Source organism: Urocitellus parryii, chromosome 3 (genome assembly GCF_045843805.1).
Source record: "Urocitellus parryii isolate mUroPar1 chromosome 3, mUroPar1.hap1, whole genome shotgun sequence".
In the NCBI taxonomy this organism is placed as follows: Eukaryota; Metazoa; Chordata; class Mammalia; order Rodentia; family Sciuridae; genus Urocitellus; species Urocitellus parryii.
Genome location: NC_135533.1, coordinates 175,792,528 through 175,811,249, shown reverse-complemented (window position 1 = coordinate 175,811,249; position 18,722 = coordinate 175,792,528). Strand labels below are relative to the sequence as shown.

The window sequence follows — 18,722 nt, the reverse complement described above, 5'->3', positions numbered from 1 at the left end:
CATTGTTACATTAGTATGTCTTGAAAGGAAAATTATAGGATGCTTATTTCTGGGGGCTTATTTGCGGAGTTGCTTGGAGGGAGAGATTGGAGCTGCCTTGATTCTGGGATAGAGAGGGCTATTATTTAATCAAGGTCTGGATCCTTCTTAAACATGTACTGGAGTAGAGCTCTTCTTTGCCTGGTTTCTCCCCCACCACACACACACTGGATTGATAGACTTCTTCCTCCCCCCTCCCCCTCCCATTCAGAACAGCTGAGAGTGTGTTTAGACATGGCATGTGCCTCCTAATCTGTGTCCAAAGCTGTCTTCTGTTGAGGTGGGCAAGGTGTGTGTGCTGATTCCAAGAAGATAGATGAGCTTCTGGGGGGAGCCCTGCACTATGAGAGGGTTGGGGAGGCAGGTGGCATCATGGTGGAGAGTCCAGCCTTTCTGTCCATTCCAGCCACCTTGTGGCTGGTCAGTAGCCTTGAACACAGCAATTGCCTTCTCATGAGAAAGAACAGAAACTCCCTATGGAAAGGTTGGGTGAGATGTACCTTCAAAGCCTCTCAGTGCTGTGGACTCACCCATGTGAGCTGTTGCCCCTGGGCTCAGGCGCCGTGCTCCTGGCTCTTGACCTCCACTTCTCATGGAACCCTGGTTTGAGAAAGGAAGTGGTTAATATGGAGGCTTTCTTGGGAGTGTGCTGACATCCCAGCCTTCCCCAATCCGCCTTTCTCAGAGACTCCTCCTAGACTTCCTGCCTCTGTGTTTAATACCGGAGAATTACTAACTGGGAAGACTTGTCCTGGGACCCTCCCCAGATGCCCAGTGCCCTTCTGCTCCCCTGTGGCTGCTCACCTCCCTCTCCCAGACTCCCCGTAGCTGAATGCACAGAAACCCCTCCTCCTGAAGCATCTGGACCTGCCTCCCCCCTCAAGACCCTGTTCTCTGCTGTCACCCAGATCATGCTGGGAAATGGTGGTTAATGGGTGTTAATGGAGGCAATGGCCCAACAGTGAAGGGGAACTTCAGCTATAGGGGGTCTCTAAGCCTTCCCTGCCCCCATCTCTCCAGGTGCACAGCTGCCTCTCCCCATACAAATAGCTGTCCAGGCTACAGGTCTCTGTAATTTAGGCTCCCACTATTATTTTTTAGAATTTTATTTATTTTATCTTCTGGTGGAATAAATGAGCCTCTGGATTTTCCATCAGTCATAACACACTGGGGTGACTAGTGGGCACAGAGGCCTGTGGGGGATGGGCAGACCATCATGAGGGTGGTCACCTTGAGAGTGCTGTTCTGACTCTTCCCTGGACGACAACTCTGTTAGTCCTCATCACATAACAGAAGACTAGGATGCTCACTCCACGGATAGAGAAAGTCCCTTCCAGGCAGCTAAGTCACTTACCAGAGCCAGGCCAGTCCCAGAGCTGGATATCCAGGACCCTGTCCCCATGGATCATGGCCCTCACCTGGCCCCTGGCCTCTCTCCTTATCTTTTTCCTGGGGCATCTTGTTTCCTTCCTTGAGAACAAGGTGAGCCATCACCCCCAGTGCACACACAGCCCCCTCCCTGCCACTCTCATCTCTCGGTTTGCCTTTCTCCTGGGGCCCCCTAAGGAGGGTGAAGTGTTTTTACTCCTCGTTCTGCCAGGTGGGCTTAAATAGGCAATCACAGCAAGACAATTAAAAAACATCCAGAGGGAGTCTCCCTCCTCCCCCCCACCTTCTCCCTTAATTTATTTCCTATGTAGGAGGCCTAGGGGAGAAGACTCTAGGCAGTGAAGGCTCAGACAGGTCTTTCCCCGAGTCTCCATCTGGAAGCAGGGGCAGGCTCCCTCCCAGCCCCCACCCCTGCAGCACAGTCCAGTGGTTAGTCCAGTTGCTCTGCCTGCTCATTGAATTGTATTTCCTGGGTCCGGGGAAATTTCTTATTGGTTTGAAGTCCAGGCTGTGCAGTGATCATCTGAGCCCCAAGTGTCTCTGTTGCTACAAGAGAGACAAGGAGGCCAGACAGGTTCTCTCAAATTCTGATTGTTCTGTTACCAAAATCCTTATTCTAAGTCTTCCAAGCACTGGCTTTCCTACCTGCTGAGACTTCCCAGCCAGAAAGCTGCAGTCGCTGATCTCAATTACAGTGCTGGCTGAGGGGATTTTGTTCAGTAGACCTTCCTGGCAGCCGGCTCAGTGTGGATCCCTGAAACTGGGGGGCCTTTTCTGATGCTCGGGCTCTTCCCCTCCCCAGGCCAATATCCTCCCCTCCTCATACCCTCAGGAGAGACTGACCCTGTGACTCTGCCCCTCCCAGATCTGCACACTTTCAGGCCTTTGACTTGGTCCAGGAACAAAAACAGCTACAGAGTCCCTACCTGTGGCTACTGGTGCCCACATGAAGTTGGTCTCTTGCTGGACCTGGGAAGGAGCCCAGGGCTCGGGATCTGCAAGACCTTGCTCTCCCACACTGGCTGTGATTCTGGGACATCTACTTAACGCTTCAGGGCCTGTGGAAGTTGGAGAGTCACATGGGGGGCCGTGTCACATGGTGCAGGTGTCTGGGCTGCTGTGGCTTCACGTTTCAATACCTGTGGGCCTTGTGTGTGCAGTGGTTCCTGCACTTTGCCTCTGCTGTCCTAGCAGGTGGGCCTCCTGCTAGCCCAGAGGTGTCCTGTTATTAGTCTTGAGCCTATGACAGAGCCTGAACAGCCTTCCCCAGATTTTGGAATCTAGATAGAGAGCTTCAGGCCCTTCATCCTCCCTTCCCTCCACAGCACCCACAGCCTGCCTTCCCAGGGGAGACCTTTCATCTCAGTTCCCCTGCACCTGACCTCGTCATACTGCAGACCCCACCCAGCTGTCTGACTTCCACTTCTTCCTTCCAGCACAGTTAACTCATCAGCAGCTTCTCTTTGGGAGCCCACGCTTTAGTTCAAACTCTGTATTCATTTATCCAGACTGGAGGGCTCCTTGGTCACCAAACCCAGCCAGTCCCTGTGACTCACCCTCAAGTCACAGCTCACTGGGATCAAACCTGAAGACAAGTATGCAGACTTCTATTTGGAGCCCAAGTTCCTATGCCCAGGCCCAGGCCTCAGAGCTGGTTACCTGCCTCTTTGTTCCCCACTTCCCTGTAGCCTAGGAGGCCTGAGAGGAGGGGGCCGCTCAGCCAGCCCCCAGCTCCCATCCTTTCCTAGATTTTCCCATTTGTCTGGCTCAGGTCAATCCAGCAAGCACCTCACAGCTCCTGTCACAGTGCAGGCTCTTTGCTGTACATGCGGAATCTTACCTGTGCCAAGGCAGGGCCTCTGTGTGGGGAGTGGGGAAGGAGGATAAGAAGATGGTAGGTGCTCAGTGCAGTGCTTCAGCCATTCTCAGAAGCAATGCTTTCCCTATTCTTTTGGGACTTTCTGTCCCACGTCTGGAAAAATCTTCCTGCTGAGGTCATGGCGGAGTCACAGAGCAGCTGAGAAAATTTAAACAAATTCAGGGCTTCTTTTTTGGAATCCTTGGTGCCTGCTTGTGTGAGGATGTGTGTTGAAGAATCGGACTATGAAAACATCAAAGGGCATCGTGTTCAGATGGTTTCTCTTGGCTGGTTTCCATGTGAGTAGAGGGAAGACTGTGGTCACGGAGGCGGTGGGACAGAGGAGTCTACTAAAGGGTTACGCATTCGAAGTCAGGTTTTCTCCCAATATTTCATTACCCCTAATGCTTTGGAGACTGTTCATTCCAACAGCACTTCCTTTTCCTTCCTGAAAAATTTATTTCTGTCTCTGGCTTCAGTCCGGCCCCTGGGGAGATTCGAGACGGGAAAGCTGGGATGTTAGCACTGACTACCTTTCAGAAGTCTCTCTTCTACCACCCATTCCAACATCCTCGCTTCTCCTTTTGACATTTCCCCTTTTTCTGTTTCATTATGCATCGGGGAAGGTGGAGGGTTTTGTCTGGTCGTGTGAACACGGGATCCTTCTGAACTTCGGCCACTTCCAAACTCCTCAATCAATTCTCTCATGAAGCAGCTGTGATTTCTTTTTAAATCTATTGCATCTGTAGTTGACTCTAATATACCATAGGGACTGGTGCTCTGGCCCACTGTAGAGTCACCTGCAGTTAGTTCTGGCCAAGTTTACAGTTTCCTTAGCCTCTGAGCTTGCCAGTGTTTCTTGGGAATGTGAACATGCAGGGCAGATACTCTGGGGAGTTAGTGCCAGTCAATGAGGTTGAATTCTCCAGCTGTGTTGCCCTTGGTGGGTCCCTTTGAGGTGTGTTCTATACAGTGTCTCGGGTCCCCTGTGGGATTGAGCCCCAGTTGCCCCAGTGATAACCTGCTCATTGACGCATTCTTCATTAGCTTCATCGTCTCTTTATTTCCCATCCCACCTCCATCCTTCTCTTTCTTAGTATCACTCTTCAAACAAACAGCTTGCACGTGGAAAGCTTGCAGGATTTGCTTTTGAAGAAATCCAAATGAATTCAGCGATTCACTGAAGCATGGCTCATCCTCTTGCCCTTTGTGGCTGCCATTTTTAATTGAATGACTGGCACGTGGGACTAGAAAACTCCCGATTGCTCAGTTCACGTCCTCACCCTGACCCCCACCCCTGCTCCCCAACCTATGGCTTGACTCCCTCCATTACAAACCTTCCTCTGTCATTTCATTCTTAGTTTATATTTCAAAGTCATGAAATAGGTAGTGGTTGCTGGCTCCATACACCAAGACTTTATTTCTTGTGTGAAAGTATTTCCTGGTTGGAGGTGGCATCTTGAGTTGGTCAGGTAGACTAAGGAAGGTGAGGTAATATGGGGTGGGGATGACCAGGCTAGAGCTGGTGTTTAAAATCCAGGTGGCCACTTCTGACGATAGGTACTAGTTCTCCTGGATGGATAGCTTGAGATGACTCTCCTGTTTAACTGTTGATGCTAAGTCTCATGGCCCAGAGAACTCCACTGAGGCTTGCTCAGATGGGCCTGTGAGAAGACCTTCTTTGTCCCAGAATACAGTACCTGTGTGAGAAACTTCCAGATGTTACATGGGTGACTATATTCTGTGTTAATGAGCCTTGCTTGTTATTCCCCTGTTTATGGCAAGGGTAAAGGTCTGCCTTTATGGTCAAATTTTCCTTTTAAAATGCAGTTATTTAACAGAAAGTAAATCAATTTTAAAAATAATAATCCAACTAGTATTTGGATACCACAAAAATTTTGAAATACTCCAAATTGGGAAACGGCATCCCAGAATGTAGATCTAGTTATCCCGTGTGGGGAATGTGAGTGTCCTTTGTCCTTTTTGCTGATGTCAACCACCATGGTTTATGACCTTTAAATTTTTTCTTTGATAGAAGGGTGGGGATTTTCTTAAGATTTTAAAAGATATTTTTGGAAAAACAAAGCATATTCCTGAGCAGCTTGTGCAAGAAAAGCTTTCTAAGCTGGGTCAACTCTGATTGCTTGTCTAAATGAGTATTGCAAAAATAGGCCTTCAGAGTTAGGTTGAAATTGCAGGGTTTTGCCCCGGGAGGCAGCTACTGCTAACTCATACCTGGCAGCACGTATAGCAGGCACAGATCAACTGGGTGGTGGTGACTAATGATTTCTGAAGGACTGAGCTATAAATGAAAGAACGGAAAGCTCAGAGCCTCACTCCCAGAGCCTGCCTGCGTGGCTGATGGAGCTGACCTGCCACTGTAGGCAGAAACTCTCATTTACGGGAACATATTTATTTTTACATATCAATGATGTATTTTTTGATGTACTTGATTAAGTATTATGGGCTAGGCCCCAGGAAACACCAGTGCAGTTTATAAATAGTGAGTTCATGGGTGAACAAGGTTCCTGGAATTAGAGCAATGTGTTTGTTTTTCTGTGATTCTGTACATTGGCTTTTTTTTTTTTTTTTGAGTTCAGATCTCAGGTATGTCCATTTTTACTTCCAACACATCTTTGTATTTCTAGAAATTTATGCTCTATCTCCTAAATATACAAACTAATCCCAGATAATAATTCATTATATTCCAGATTCAAAATCTTAATTCCCCATTTGAAGCCTAGCCTTTGAGGCCCATGTATGTCACTTGAAGGCAGCCACAAGTTACTACTTGGAATCAAGTTCTATTACTTGGCGTGTAGGCTCAGCGATTTCACTGTTGGTATCATTTCTTTAGACTCCTGAGAGATTTCACTAATCCGATGAGTCAAATTTTTATCACTGGTTGACCTCTTCTTTCCCAACCCTTTTTAAAAAAAATTTTTTTTTAACAAATTTCAACAGAAATGGAGATCTTTGCCCTTTTCAATAAACCGAAGAGCCATCAGAAGTGCCGGCAATACTATCCTGTCACTATTCCTCTCCGGGTCTCCAAGAATGGCCAGACGGTGAGCAGTTTGGATGCCAACTGGTTGGAGCATATGAGTGACCACTTCCGGAAAGGAGGCGTGCTGGTGAATGCAGTCTTCCATCTTGGAATGGCAAATGGTATGGAATCCACTGCCCTTGGGTGGCCCTTAACAATTTTGCTTCTAACTTTTATAACCTTAACCCCTCTTTGGAGCCTGCTCCATTCAGAAAGCTGTACAGTCAATAAAAATGCTGCATTTGATTTCTGATTAATACAGCTTGAGCAGTGCCCATAAAGTCAAGGACCTGAGCAGGAATCGGCCATGTATCTTCGGAAATGCCAGGGGAGGGTGGGGTGGTGGGGGATTCTATTCGATGAAGATGGCCTCTGTTTCTGTTGCTTAAGAATTTTTTTAAAAAAAGATGACTCCCTGGAGATTGTTAATTACCCCCTGGGATCATGCCACGCCAGAGTGTGAATTGTTTGTAGATGCTATTACAGTTTGAAGTAGCAGCAGCACCTTGGAATTGACAGAAAAACAAATGGCATGCTGCCTGGTTTCTGTAAGCTCCATTGGGACACACACAGTGCACCCATGCCCCTCCCTGGGAGTGGGTTATCTCTGGGGGGTTGCTGCATGGAATAGCACTATTAATGTCAGCTTTCAAGGTGGGAAGGACGTCTGCCCACAGTGGGGAAAAGGGTCAAGCAAACAATGTGCTTCCGGCTAACATGAAGGCAAGTTAAATCACCAGGGTGCGTCAAAACTGGGAGACAATTTGAAGAGTGGGCCAACCTGCCAGCATGTGCAGATCCCAAGGGCTGCTAGTCAACATGGTTCCTGAGCAAGCAAAGTGTCACACCAAAGTTGTTGATCTCAGCAAAACCTGGCAGGGGGCATCAACTGCACCACAGTTTTCTCTCTCAAGAATTAGAGTCAGGGATGGATTTTGGATTCCATATTATTTGCAATCCTTGAAATGCCAGCAGGCGTCCTTAGAATAGAGATGCTATTCTTAATTCTGCATGTACCTACTTTGAATCATTCAAAGCCTCAGAAGATGACACAGCACTAATAGGCCTTAGTTTGGATGCAGTCTCTTGTTACTATCTAAATATCTGTGTCCGATCTCAACTTGTTATAGTGGCAGCAGGCATTGCGTAATGTCCTGGGCCATAGCCATTTGTTATAATGGATGAATGACATAAGGAAGACCATCAGCTCACTAAGAATACAGCCAGACTAATACTGTCCAATATAACTTTCTCTGATGGTGGAATGTTTAATGTGCTATCCAGTGTGGTAGCTACCAGCCATCTGTGGGCTCTGAGCACTTGAAATTTATTTCATTTTCACAAACTGAACCATATGGGGCTAGTGTACCGGACAGTGCAGTTCCAGCGTGTACATTTCATTGATGCAACTAAAATTCATTTCTGTTCCCTGGCAGCAAAGTGATAACCTCTCTGTGTATAAGAAACCCATCATGGTGCCTGCAGGGGCTCCGGAAGCCAGGGCCGGTCACTGTCTGGCGAGAGGCACCACAGAACACCGGGGCAGGTGTCCATCGCTACTCCTCAGTATTGGTAGCAGGTGGGCGGGGAGGAGCCCTTCACCTCCTATGTCCTACAGGGATATCTGGTGCCCATCTTAGGTTGGGGAAATAGCAGCTTTTTTATCTTGGTGCCCCAAAAGCTCTCTGTAACAGTCGTGTAGAAAATTACATTTCCCCCTGGGCACCTAATGGCTAGTTGTACTAACATCTTAAAGATGTGCTGGAGGTAACAGCAGCACAGGATGTCACTGGTCATTTTTCTCTCCTCTCAGGAGAATGGGGCATCCAAATGGAAGTTTTCTCTGGCCCAACTGTCTGAGCATGTCGGGGCAAGCCAAGCCCCCAGAGGGAACACGTTGAAAGTTCACAAAGCCGTTGAATGTCTCTCACCATTATGGTTTTGGCAGTCAAGGCTGAGTTCACCTCCGCTCCCTTCCCACGCCCCCCCCCCTTCCATCCGTGCATCCAAAAGCACAGAGAATTTGTACAGCTCTTTCTTCAGATTTGCCTTCAGCATGTGAAAGGCTGTTATAGCTTCCCTTGGCTTTAACTGCGTTCAAGCCAGCCTTCCTGCCTTGAAGACAGAACGTGAAATGTCCCCTGGCAAGTGCAACCGTGAAGTGCTCCGCGGAGCCTGAGGCATCTACGGTGTCTAGCGCTGCAGGCAGCCGCTCTGCTTCATTCACAGCCAGGGGTGCGAAAGCCTCTGAACCAAATTCATTGAAACCCACACTGGCTTGAGATGTGATTTTCCCTGTGTGTGTCTGCTGGGAGGACCGTGCGAATCGGGGTGGTGTTAGTGGGTTAAGGCTTTTCTGCTCTGGGAAAGCCCAGGGCTTCTGTTGGCCAGGGAAGAAATAGGCATATGTTCTTTTCCCAGAATTTAAAAAAAAAAAGCAGCAAACTAATCATAATCATGAAATGAACCTATCTCTAAGAGATAATTAGTATCCTTGCTAATAAACCTGGCAGAGCTAGAAGCACCTTCAAGCTGTTTGCCACCTGGGAAAGCATCATTCATGACTCTTGAAAGTGTATTTATAGTCTAAAATCATAAAATTTACACCCAAGTCATAAAACTCATGAGAAATTTGTCCAACTCACCCAGTTCAGACTCCAGCTTTTGTTTTTACACCTCCAAGGTCATGGAAACACCCATACAGTCCCCAGGTTTGGGCTCCCACTGGTGGTTTCTGGGACTCCTCTCCCAGGATTATTGGGCAGGTGGCTCCGGCTGGTGAGGCCCTACCCAGAGACCTACCAGCTCAAGGCACAGTGAAGGGACTTGTGCCCTGTAGGACTGTGCTGGTTGTGCTCCAGTTTGGTGCAGTTGATGCCCCCTGCCAGGTTTTGCTGAGATCAACAACTTTGGTGTGACACTTTGCTTGCTCAGGAACCATATTGACTGGCAGCCCTCGGGATCTGCACATGCTGGCAGATCAGCTCATTCAGTCTTCAGCCCAGTGGAATATAGTATAGGTGTGGAAACTGAGGCACAGAGACATTACATCATTGCCAAGGTTACCAGCTGGTAAGTACTAGGCCAGGCAGTGGGAGGAAGGAAGAGTGAGGATGATAGAAGAGATGTGGCCATGTGGTGGGAGGTTGAGGGCCCCCAAAGGGCAGCCTGATGGTGGGGAAAGGAGAGCTTAGGTCATCCCAGGGGACAGTAGGAATGAGCTCAGGGGCCATACAGCAGAGCAGACAGTCCTTGGGAGCCCCCAGACAGTGAGGTGAAGGCCAGAGTCTGTATTTCTAGGGATGAGAAGGATCCCTCCTGAGCCAGCTCTTGATGGCCCGGCTGGGAGGCTGCTTCCTCACCAAGGGCTTTACCCAGCCCCTTCGTCATCACTGGCCATCAGTCTGACTGCCGCCTTCATTTCTCCTTGCCCTGCCTTGTTCCCCTCTGTCGCCTGCCCTGTGTTCCTCTCTGTCGCCTGCCCTGTGTTCCTTACTCTGCCCTCACCCTTACCTGCCCTCTGGCTCTGCCCCCCCTGGCTCTGCCCCCCCTGGCTCTGCCCCCCCTGGCTCTGCCCCAGCCTTCTTCCAGCCCCGGTTCTCTGCTTGCCCTGCCGTCTTCCTGTCCCTGTCCCGTCCTTGCCCTTTCCTACCCTGGTGGTCCTTCCTCTTTGTGTCAAAAAATGCCCTTTATTGCTGATTGTCCAAACCAGAATTCAGTCCAGCAGCACACACTGCATAAGGTGAGCCTGTCCTCACTTCTCTCTCCACCTAGGAGAGCCCTTTTTTTCTGCCCCTGCTTGCTTAAAAGGAAGCTGGCCTCATCTCCTGCACAATGTCCTGCATTAGATCTGTCTGGTTCAGAGCCTTGTGGGGTCCTTTTTCTTTCTTTCTTTCTTTCTTTCTTTTTTTTTTTTTTTGGCACCAGGGATTGAATCCAGGAGCACTTGACCTCTGAGCCACATCCCCAGTCCTATTTTGTGTTTTATTTAGAGACAGGGTCTCGTTGAGTTGCTTAGCACCCTGCTGTTGCTGAGGACTCCCGAGCCACCGGGATTATAGGCGTGTGCCACGGTGCTCAGCTATTATCTTTTTGTAAGCTACTATTTCATTTAAACTGCAAGTTAGTTCTATAACCTTGATAAGTGAAAATCTAACTGGAGTACATTGCAGGTGATCTGCATGTTGTGTCACACAAGGGGTCACTTTACAGCCATGTATCTCCACTCCAACCCCTACTACATCATCCTCGGGTTTTTCCTTGATGCCCCGGCTTTGTCTAAATCCACCTTTTTTTTTTTTTTTTTTTGGACACCTAGCATATGCTACAGATGTAAAAACATGTGCATATTTCAAATTTTAAAAATAGTTTGTTTTATACAGACGTGCTTGCAAGTCCCCAGACGGGGCCCTACCTCCTCAGACTCTTTAGCATCTCAGTGCCTGAACTCCCTAACCCCGAGGCAGAGGGTGCAGTGCAGTGGTCAGAGAGCACCAGCTCCATGACTCTGGAAACCTAGACTGTCTGTCCATCACCTGCATCTGGCTCATTGTAGTAGTAGCTCAGTAAATGTTTCTTAGTTGTCGAAAGAGCACAGGCTTTGGGATCAAACCAACCACGTTTCAGATCTAGTTTGACCCTTGCATTCCATTTGAACACGGACAAGTTATTTAACTTCTGTAGTCTCCCTCGTCTCATCTACTAAAAGGGAATGATGACTCTTGCAGAAATGTTGGGAGAGTTCTATGAGAAGTCATGAACCGGGTTGGGCAGAGAGCCTCACTTTCAGCCAGCACAGAATCAGAGTATTTCTGGTCAGTTTCATGACACTGAAACTTGCAGGCTGATCCTTGCTCTAAATGAAGAGGAGTAATACCTTCTCTAGATGATTGAGCACCTCAAAATGAGAATGCAGGAAGGAATGCAGGCCCGGAGCAGCAGTGGGGGCTCAAGAGGTAAGAGAAGGCGGTGGCCTGCTGGGTCTTCCATTAATGGAGCCAGTAAGCAGTAGCATAATTGGAAAGCAACATGGCACAGTTGTCCAGGATTGGTTGACCAGTGATTGGGTTTGCATTTTGGCATGACCACATGTGCAATTATGGCTGTGTGGTTGACCAGTGCCACTCCTAGAATCACAGTGCTGAGAACATTGTACGGTTTCCAGCAGGGAACAGGACCCTTGAAGTGAGGAAACTGAGATCCTGCTACCTTGCTGTGGACAGTTTGTCCAGCCTCATTTGTTAAAAGGAGAACAGTAACATTTGTTTGTAAACCTGCAAAAGTCAACCAAATGCGTTGACTGCTTGCCCTGGTCTGGAGAGGGGCCAGCCCGACAGGCAGTCTTCACGCCCGTGGGAAGAGAGTGGTTGCCTCATAGACCTTACCTCTTGAGATAGCGTGGCAGATCTTTTCCCACATCCTTCTTGTAAATCATAAGCTTGGAATGTCAAGGTGGCCTTTTGCCAAAAGACCGGCATCAAATATTTATACAATACCAGGGCAAATAGCTTTTTGTGCACAGTAGGGAAGCATCTTTAGTTTAATAAAAAATGCAGTGATAATGGAATGTTTTCCATAGACGGAGGGCAGTTTAACCTTTCTACGTCGGGAGGCTTCGCTCTAAGATAGACCTATTTATACCCAACTGGGTGCACATTTCAGGGAGGCTGAGCCGTGAAGGTAATGAGGACATGGGGAGTGGACAGGGCCGTCAAAACAAGGGGCTCTTTAAAAGCCTGGCTGTCTGCTCTCTGTGGTTCATTGACTTTTTTGCTGTTACAGATGACCAAATTTTGACAGCTGTTCTGAACCCGTATCGTAGCCAAGCAGGTGAATTAGCGTTTTGGACTCGGGAGAGCAGAGCCTGGATGGAGGGGTGGGAGACAGGCAGTGCATGGGGTGGATGGTGAATGAGGATCCGCACAGCCTCCCTCTCCCAGGCCCAGAACTTGGGAGAAATATGTGCTAGGTCGATATGATCTCAAAGGAATTACTGAGTGTGTTCTGGTCCCAGAAAGCCCAGGTCAGGACTGGGATGCTTTGTTCAAAGGGGTTTATTTGGGGAACCCTGCTATGACAGAGCCTCTACCTCTGGAGCATTGCTGAGGCTTTAACAAAGCTGTTTGTTCTGGGCCTGAGATACTTGTGATACGGTCGTCTGAGGAGTGGCTCTTTCTCCCAGATCACCTACATAAAACATCCTAGGAGTCCAGTGAACTAACACTGGGGGGAATCTATTCTGTGAAGCAGATGAAAGAGGCAAGCTTAGCACTGGCCAAGGCTGTTGAATAACATTCTCAGAATAGGAAAAAAGAAACTAGTACATGACATTGCTTTACCCACAGGGATTTTACTGGAAATGGAGCATTATTATCTTACCAGGTTGTGTTATTATCTGGATAAGGCTTCATTGCTCCAGGAAACACCCATGGTTTATTAGGCTGTTCAGAATTCTGTGTTCTGGAATAAAGACTCTCCTTGTCCCCCAGGCTGAGCAGAGTACACGGGTCTCATGTAGGTTGGGCACTGTATCAGTCAGCTATTGCCATAATAATGCTGTGTAACAGACCATTTCAGAGCTCACTGGTGTAGAGAATAGTAGTTTATTCCATTGGATTTTCTGGTTGGCTGGAGCTGCTTTGTTGGCAGTCCTGATGATCTCAGATGAGCTCACAGGTCTGCAGGTCAACTAATCTAAGCTGGCACCATTGGGGTAGCTCTGCTTCACATGTCTTTTATCTTTTGGGAACTAGCTGGTTTCTAAAGTGGTAGCCGAGACATGGGAGATCAAGCTCAACCGCACATGTGCATTTCTTGCCTCTCACCTGCTAGCATCCCATTGGCCAACCAAGCCACGTGGATAAACCCCTCATTGGCTGTTCTCCCCATCAGTCATTTCAGTGTTGATGTCCCTCATGATTCTGTAGTTTGTCTGGTCTTTGGCTGCCTTTCACTCTCTGCATTTATGTGCAGGCTGCTCCCTCCTCTTCCTGGAACTCTCAAGCCCTGCAGATCCATACCCACATACTTTGTTAATTTATTTCTATCTCTACTCAAAGTGGAAAGCCCTAACCTTATCACCCCTTTCAAAAATAGCCACCAGCACCGCCTCCACCTTGGCGCTCCTCATAGCTTACTATTTCTATAGCATTTGTCACTTTTGACATTTTGCTCTTGTCTCCCTCCTCCACTGCAAGATAGGCTCTGTCTTGCTGCTTAGGGGATCTCTAGTGACCCAGAGTGCTCAGCACATAATGGTGGTCAGGAAGTGTCAGAATGATCCAGTGAGCTTGAGTGTTTCCAGGAACACATTGCTTACCCTTCTAGGCCCAATTTTCCTTTTCTAGACTTAACTCTAAGAAGGTCCTCTCCACTTAGATTGTGTCCCCATTGTTTCTACAGTTTTTTGGAATCTCTTTCTGCTTTCCAGAGCCACATAGGTGTGCTGTCCATTTACCTGTGTTACTCCTGAATTGACTCTTACATTAGCCTTGCAAAGGAGGATAAACTAGAAAATTCAAATTATATACCTAATTCCACCACTCACACCTGCTTCTAGGATTTTATGTATGTCCTTAAAGTTTATTTGTCAGGACATTTTTAACATAAAAATTCACATTTTAAAAAAATTTTCTTTTAGTTGTTGTCTTTATTTTTATGTGGTGCTGAGAATCGAACCCAGTGCCTCATGCATGCTAGGTGAGCACACTACCACTGAGCTACAACCCCAGCCCCCAAAATTTACACACAAAATTAAACACACAAAAAAAAAAATGAGCTGTATTGAGCTCATACTTCAGTTCTGTATTCTGTTTTCTTTCCTTTTATAATATTGTACATGAAGCATTCTTTTGAATCATTAAATTCCCATGATATTTTGCGGGATAATACTACAGTGTTTGGAAATCTGATTTATTCAGCTATTTTTCTATGGTTGACTATTTGGATTATTGAACATTTAGATTTTTCTTAGGTAATTTTATAAGAAATGCTTGTAGATAATTATTTGATGGCACTGGTGGATATTGCCTAGGACGGGCTAAAAGAGGTAGAATTTTAGTCTGTCAAGGTAGGCACTTTGGACATTATTAAACTGCCCTCTAAAAAAAAATGGAATAGTCAAAATTCCCTTAAACCCTGTAAACTTTCCTGTAACTCTACTCGTAGTGAGAATTCTCTTTTCAAAATTTGCTGATCTGATAAAAAACAAAAGAGCTTGAGGTTTTTTCCCCCCCTCAATATTTGCTGGTTATGGAGAAAGAATTAAATAATTGTTCATGTTTTTTGCCCATTTCTAGCATTTTAATTATTGATTCATAAACTCTTTGTATATGAAGAATATTAAGCTTAACCTTTTATTTTTGTTACACTTGTAAATGATTTTCTCATGTTGATGACTTTTAAAATTTGTTTATAGGAGTCTGGGGAAAATAAGCTACAGATAGTTATGTGTTCACATTTGTCATTTTTGTGTGTGAGACTTCTGAAAATACCAACAGTTCCAGGAAATCCAGTGTGATTCAGGGGGCTTTCTGAATGTCTCTCCATTCCCTATGAAAAAAAATGTTCACATTAATATGCATTTCTCCTATTAAAAATTGTCCTTTGAAAATAGTATATCATTGAAAAAGGTTCTGTATTTGTATTAGTCTGCTAGAGTTACCTTAGTGAAATACCACAGACCAGGTGGCTTAAATAGTAAATCCATGTTTATATTCTCCCGTTACTGGAGGCTGGAAGCCCACGATCAAGGTTGCAGGGTTAGTTTCTAGTGAGGGCTCTCTTCCTGGCTTGCAAGCAACCACCATCTTGCTGTGTCCTCACATGGACCAGGGTGCACACCCTGGGTGGGGGTGCTAAGAGAGAGATCTGGTGTATGTGTGTGGCCCCCCTTTGTATCCTCAGCAGGGACAGGAGCCTGTTAAATTTTTCTTTATATCCCCATTGCCCACAACCATCCCTGTATATTTAATGTGTGGTTGTTGAATTGTACAGAACTTGGAACCCAACACATTGACTAGAGCAATTGCCCAAGGAAACGTTTTCAATGGTCAGTCATTTGGAAACTCCTCCTCCCCACCCTGCCTGATTCCACCTCTTGACAAGAACTGCCTGAAATGTCGTGGGTACAGCAGCCACATCACATGAGCCTCCTAGAATCAGTGCTTCCCGAAGGCTCCTGACAAGCTCAGATCTTGTTTCATCTACCCCTCCTTAAAAAAAAAAAAAAAAAAAAAAAAAAAATCCTTCTTACCTAAATATAGTTTTCTTCTAAAAAACTGCTTCTAAATGGCTGTGTTTTACCCTGGATAAGTTCTCCCCAGTGCTTCCTGACGCTGGAGCGTGAAAAGGAAGGTAAACGCGTGAAATCAATGGTGATTGCTAACAATGAAATGTGGGCTCATAAAATCAAGGATATTATTCAAAACTGCGAGGTAAATTAGTCTCATTCATTCTGATGGGGCTAGACTCTATGGCTGTGTGTGCCTTCTTTAATTAACATGCTGAAAAGATGTTCTGATTGGGATTATTAATGAATGCAGTGAAAATTTTGCTGCTTGTAAGGCTTCTGCCACAGACGGCTTACACAGCCCCCCTGTTTTTGTTGTTTTTTTTTTTTCTTTCCACAGATTCCTTACACGGCTTGACAGATGGAGTATTCATCTTTGAAGCTGTTTCCACAGAAGATAGCAAAACCATACAGGGCTATGATGCTATTGTTGTTGAACAATGGACGGTCCTGGAAGTAAGTGTGGGGTTGGCAGCGGGCGCTTCTTTTGTTTGGGCAGAGATTATTTTATCTGCTTGCTCTGACCAACTGACCGTGGGGCTGCTGCTCATCTGTGGCTCGCTTCTGAAAGGGAGTTCACCTGGATAAACTTATGAGGACCCCCTTAGTGTCCTCCCAGGCCTCCCCAACCCCCCTAGGGGTGGGTTCCACAATTCCCTTTGTGAAAAAAATAACTATGTTGCATGTGCCAGACTCTGGGGTGGAAAGAGTCATCTTTCATTAATTTGCATATCACTGAAAACTCTAAGTGACATAAGTGACATAATGAGGCAAGCGTGTATTTTGTGGCCTCTGTAATAATAAGAGCAATGTTGTTCATGGAGCTAGAGCCCCTGGCCTCCCTCTGCCAGCCATCCTTAGAAGAGACTTCTGCCCAGGAGCTGGCTCAGTCTTCACCATAAACCTATAAGTATTGTGCTGTGATTGCCTGGTTTCACAGTTAGGAAACTGAGGCACGAAGAATTAAAGTCCCACATCCAAGGTTTATGCAGTCAGTGCTGCATTATGTGTTTGAGAAATGATGAACCACAGGGCCATCAAAAGGCTATGGGCAGAGGAATTCCTCCGGCCATGGTCCTCTAGTGTACTGAAGGAGCTGGCTGACTTCTAAGATTCGCTGACCTTTCTCCAGCTAGGAAGCACAGAGGTGGTAAACCATTCTCTTGTGCATACAGCATCTGGGATATAAAGGGAGTCTTTGGACATAGAGGACTGATTTCTGAATGTCCTGGCAGGGCCCAGGGTTGACACTGCCTCAAGGGCTCTCCAGGCCAGAGTGAGATAGAGGTGGATGTAGCTCTTTGTGGGGCACCTAGGACCCCCAGGCAGCTAGTGCTGGCCACACAGTTTGTATCTGCCATCCTTGCAACCTGGAGGCTATCCCTGGCCTGGTTGGTGGGTGGAAGTAAGATGTCCCCAGGGAAAACTGCAACCTTTAAGCCACAGCAGTTCCCAGCAGGTGTGAAGTGAGGAGCTGGGCTGCTGGGACCATGCCTCCTTTCCAGCAGTGATGGGGAATAAGTGCTTATAAGTATGCCGACCGTGAGTACGCGGAGAAACTGGACTGATCAAAAATGGGCATTGTGAGGTCCATAGCGTCCACTAGTGGAGGGGCCAGAAGTCCTTAGGGTGTATGTTGCAAGGGAAATCAGAAACCAGGCAATAAGCTGGGCTCCACCAGCTACTCTCATGAGACCTTTGTGCCCCAGGCTCTCTCCAGCCTCCTTGTCCCTAACTGGAAGTGGAGTGCAGAGGAAGTGAGGCCCAGTCTGGTATGCAGAGCCCAGTGTGGGCGGGACATGCAACCTCCTAGGATCCTGCACTTTCTCCACTGGCACAGTGCTATTCATCCAGCTGGTGTTAGGATGAAGGCCATGGGTGGGGATATAAAATACAGTAGAGTAGCAGGATGAGTGGCTCAAGGGCCTGATTAAAACAGGACCAAGCTTTTTGTCCAGTGGTCTGCAGACCTCAGCATCTGGTTTGCTCAGCAACAGAAGTGATGCATGGGTGTACCCAGGAATGTGCGTGTATAGAAGTAATTGTCAGGCCAAGGGAATGAGTGTGGAGCTCCTTGTCATCTGCATGTGGCTGCTTAGGGAGGGGCTTTGTGGTTTTTCTCAAGAAAGGTGACTTGGTGATCCTGCTCGTCTAAAACGCGGTTCCCAAAGTGTGGTCCCAGGACCAGCTGCATCATCACCACCTGGAAAGTTGTTAGAAATTCAGATTCTCAGGCCCAACCTCAGACCTACTGAACCAGAAACACTCCTGTATTTTGAAAAACTTTCCAGGAGATTCTGATGCTCACTCCATTAAGAACCAGTGTCTAGAAGGACTCTCTGCAGAGGTCTGAGTGCTGTGACACACGACTGAATCGGCCAGGGTCTCCAGGTGAATTGGTCTGGCTACTAAATAACCACAGAGACAGAAAATACATTTTGGGGGGTTCAGTGATGGCTTCTTGACCTCAGCTCCCACAAGGGAGACCAGAGAGGCAGGCAAAAGAGAGGGAGCACACCTGAAACCCTATTTATTGGGGGGGAAGACATTCTAGAAAGTTCTACCCAAGTTAAGGGAAGGGTTTGGGTTTCAGGGGGTTGCTTGGTAATGTCTTGTGGTCAGCAGATTGACATCTTGGAAAGCCACACCCATCTCGGGTGCTGTGTGGGGATCACAGGCAGAGCAAGAGGAAGGGCACCCATACACAGCAAAGCCCAGTCAGTCAGTCTGGTTCCCTCAGACGCTCAAATGCGCATAGTTCATGTACACAGCCCCTGGCTGGCTCACGACATCTGTGGTCCTGCCTTATTTGATGAGAGGCATGAGGGGAAGAGAGGTGACTTATTTACCTTTCTCCCGCTTTGAAACTGCAACCTTGGTGAATAACTTGAGTAAAGGTGAATTTGGATGTGCTCTGACTTATTATGATGGGGTAATCATAAACACATCTGAAACTGAAAATATTTTAAGTCAAAAATGCTTTTGATACACCTAGCCTACTGAGCACCCTACCTTAGTAACAGAACACCTTGGAGCCCTAGTTGTTTCTCCTAATGATTATGTGGCTGACTGAGAGCTGCTCCTCCCTGCAGCTCCAGAGT

At 47.1% G+C, this 18,722-nt stretch overlaps 1 protein-coding gene across 1 annotated transcript in view; it reads left to right on the top strand.

Moving 5' to 3' along the window:
- The window catches only part of Rftn1 (raftlin, lipid raft linker 1), a 194,302-nt gene that overhangs the window by 137,827 nt on the left and 37,753 nt on the right, over positions 1–18,722 (top strand). Inside the window, exons 6-7 of the mRNA XM_026388536.2 lie at positions 6,251–6,454; positions 15,962–16,077. Coding sequence (XP_026244321.1) covers positions 6,251–6,454; positions 15,962–16,077 — 320 coding nt within the window. The remainder of the gene's footprint in view (positions 1–6,250; positions 6,455–15,961; positions 16,078–18,722) is intronic.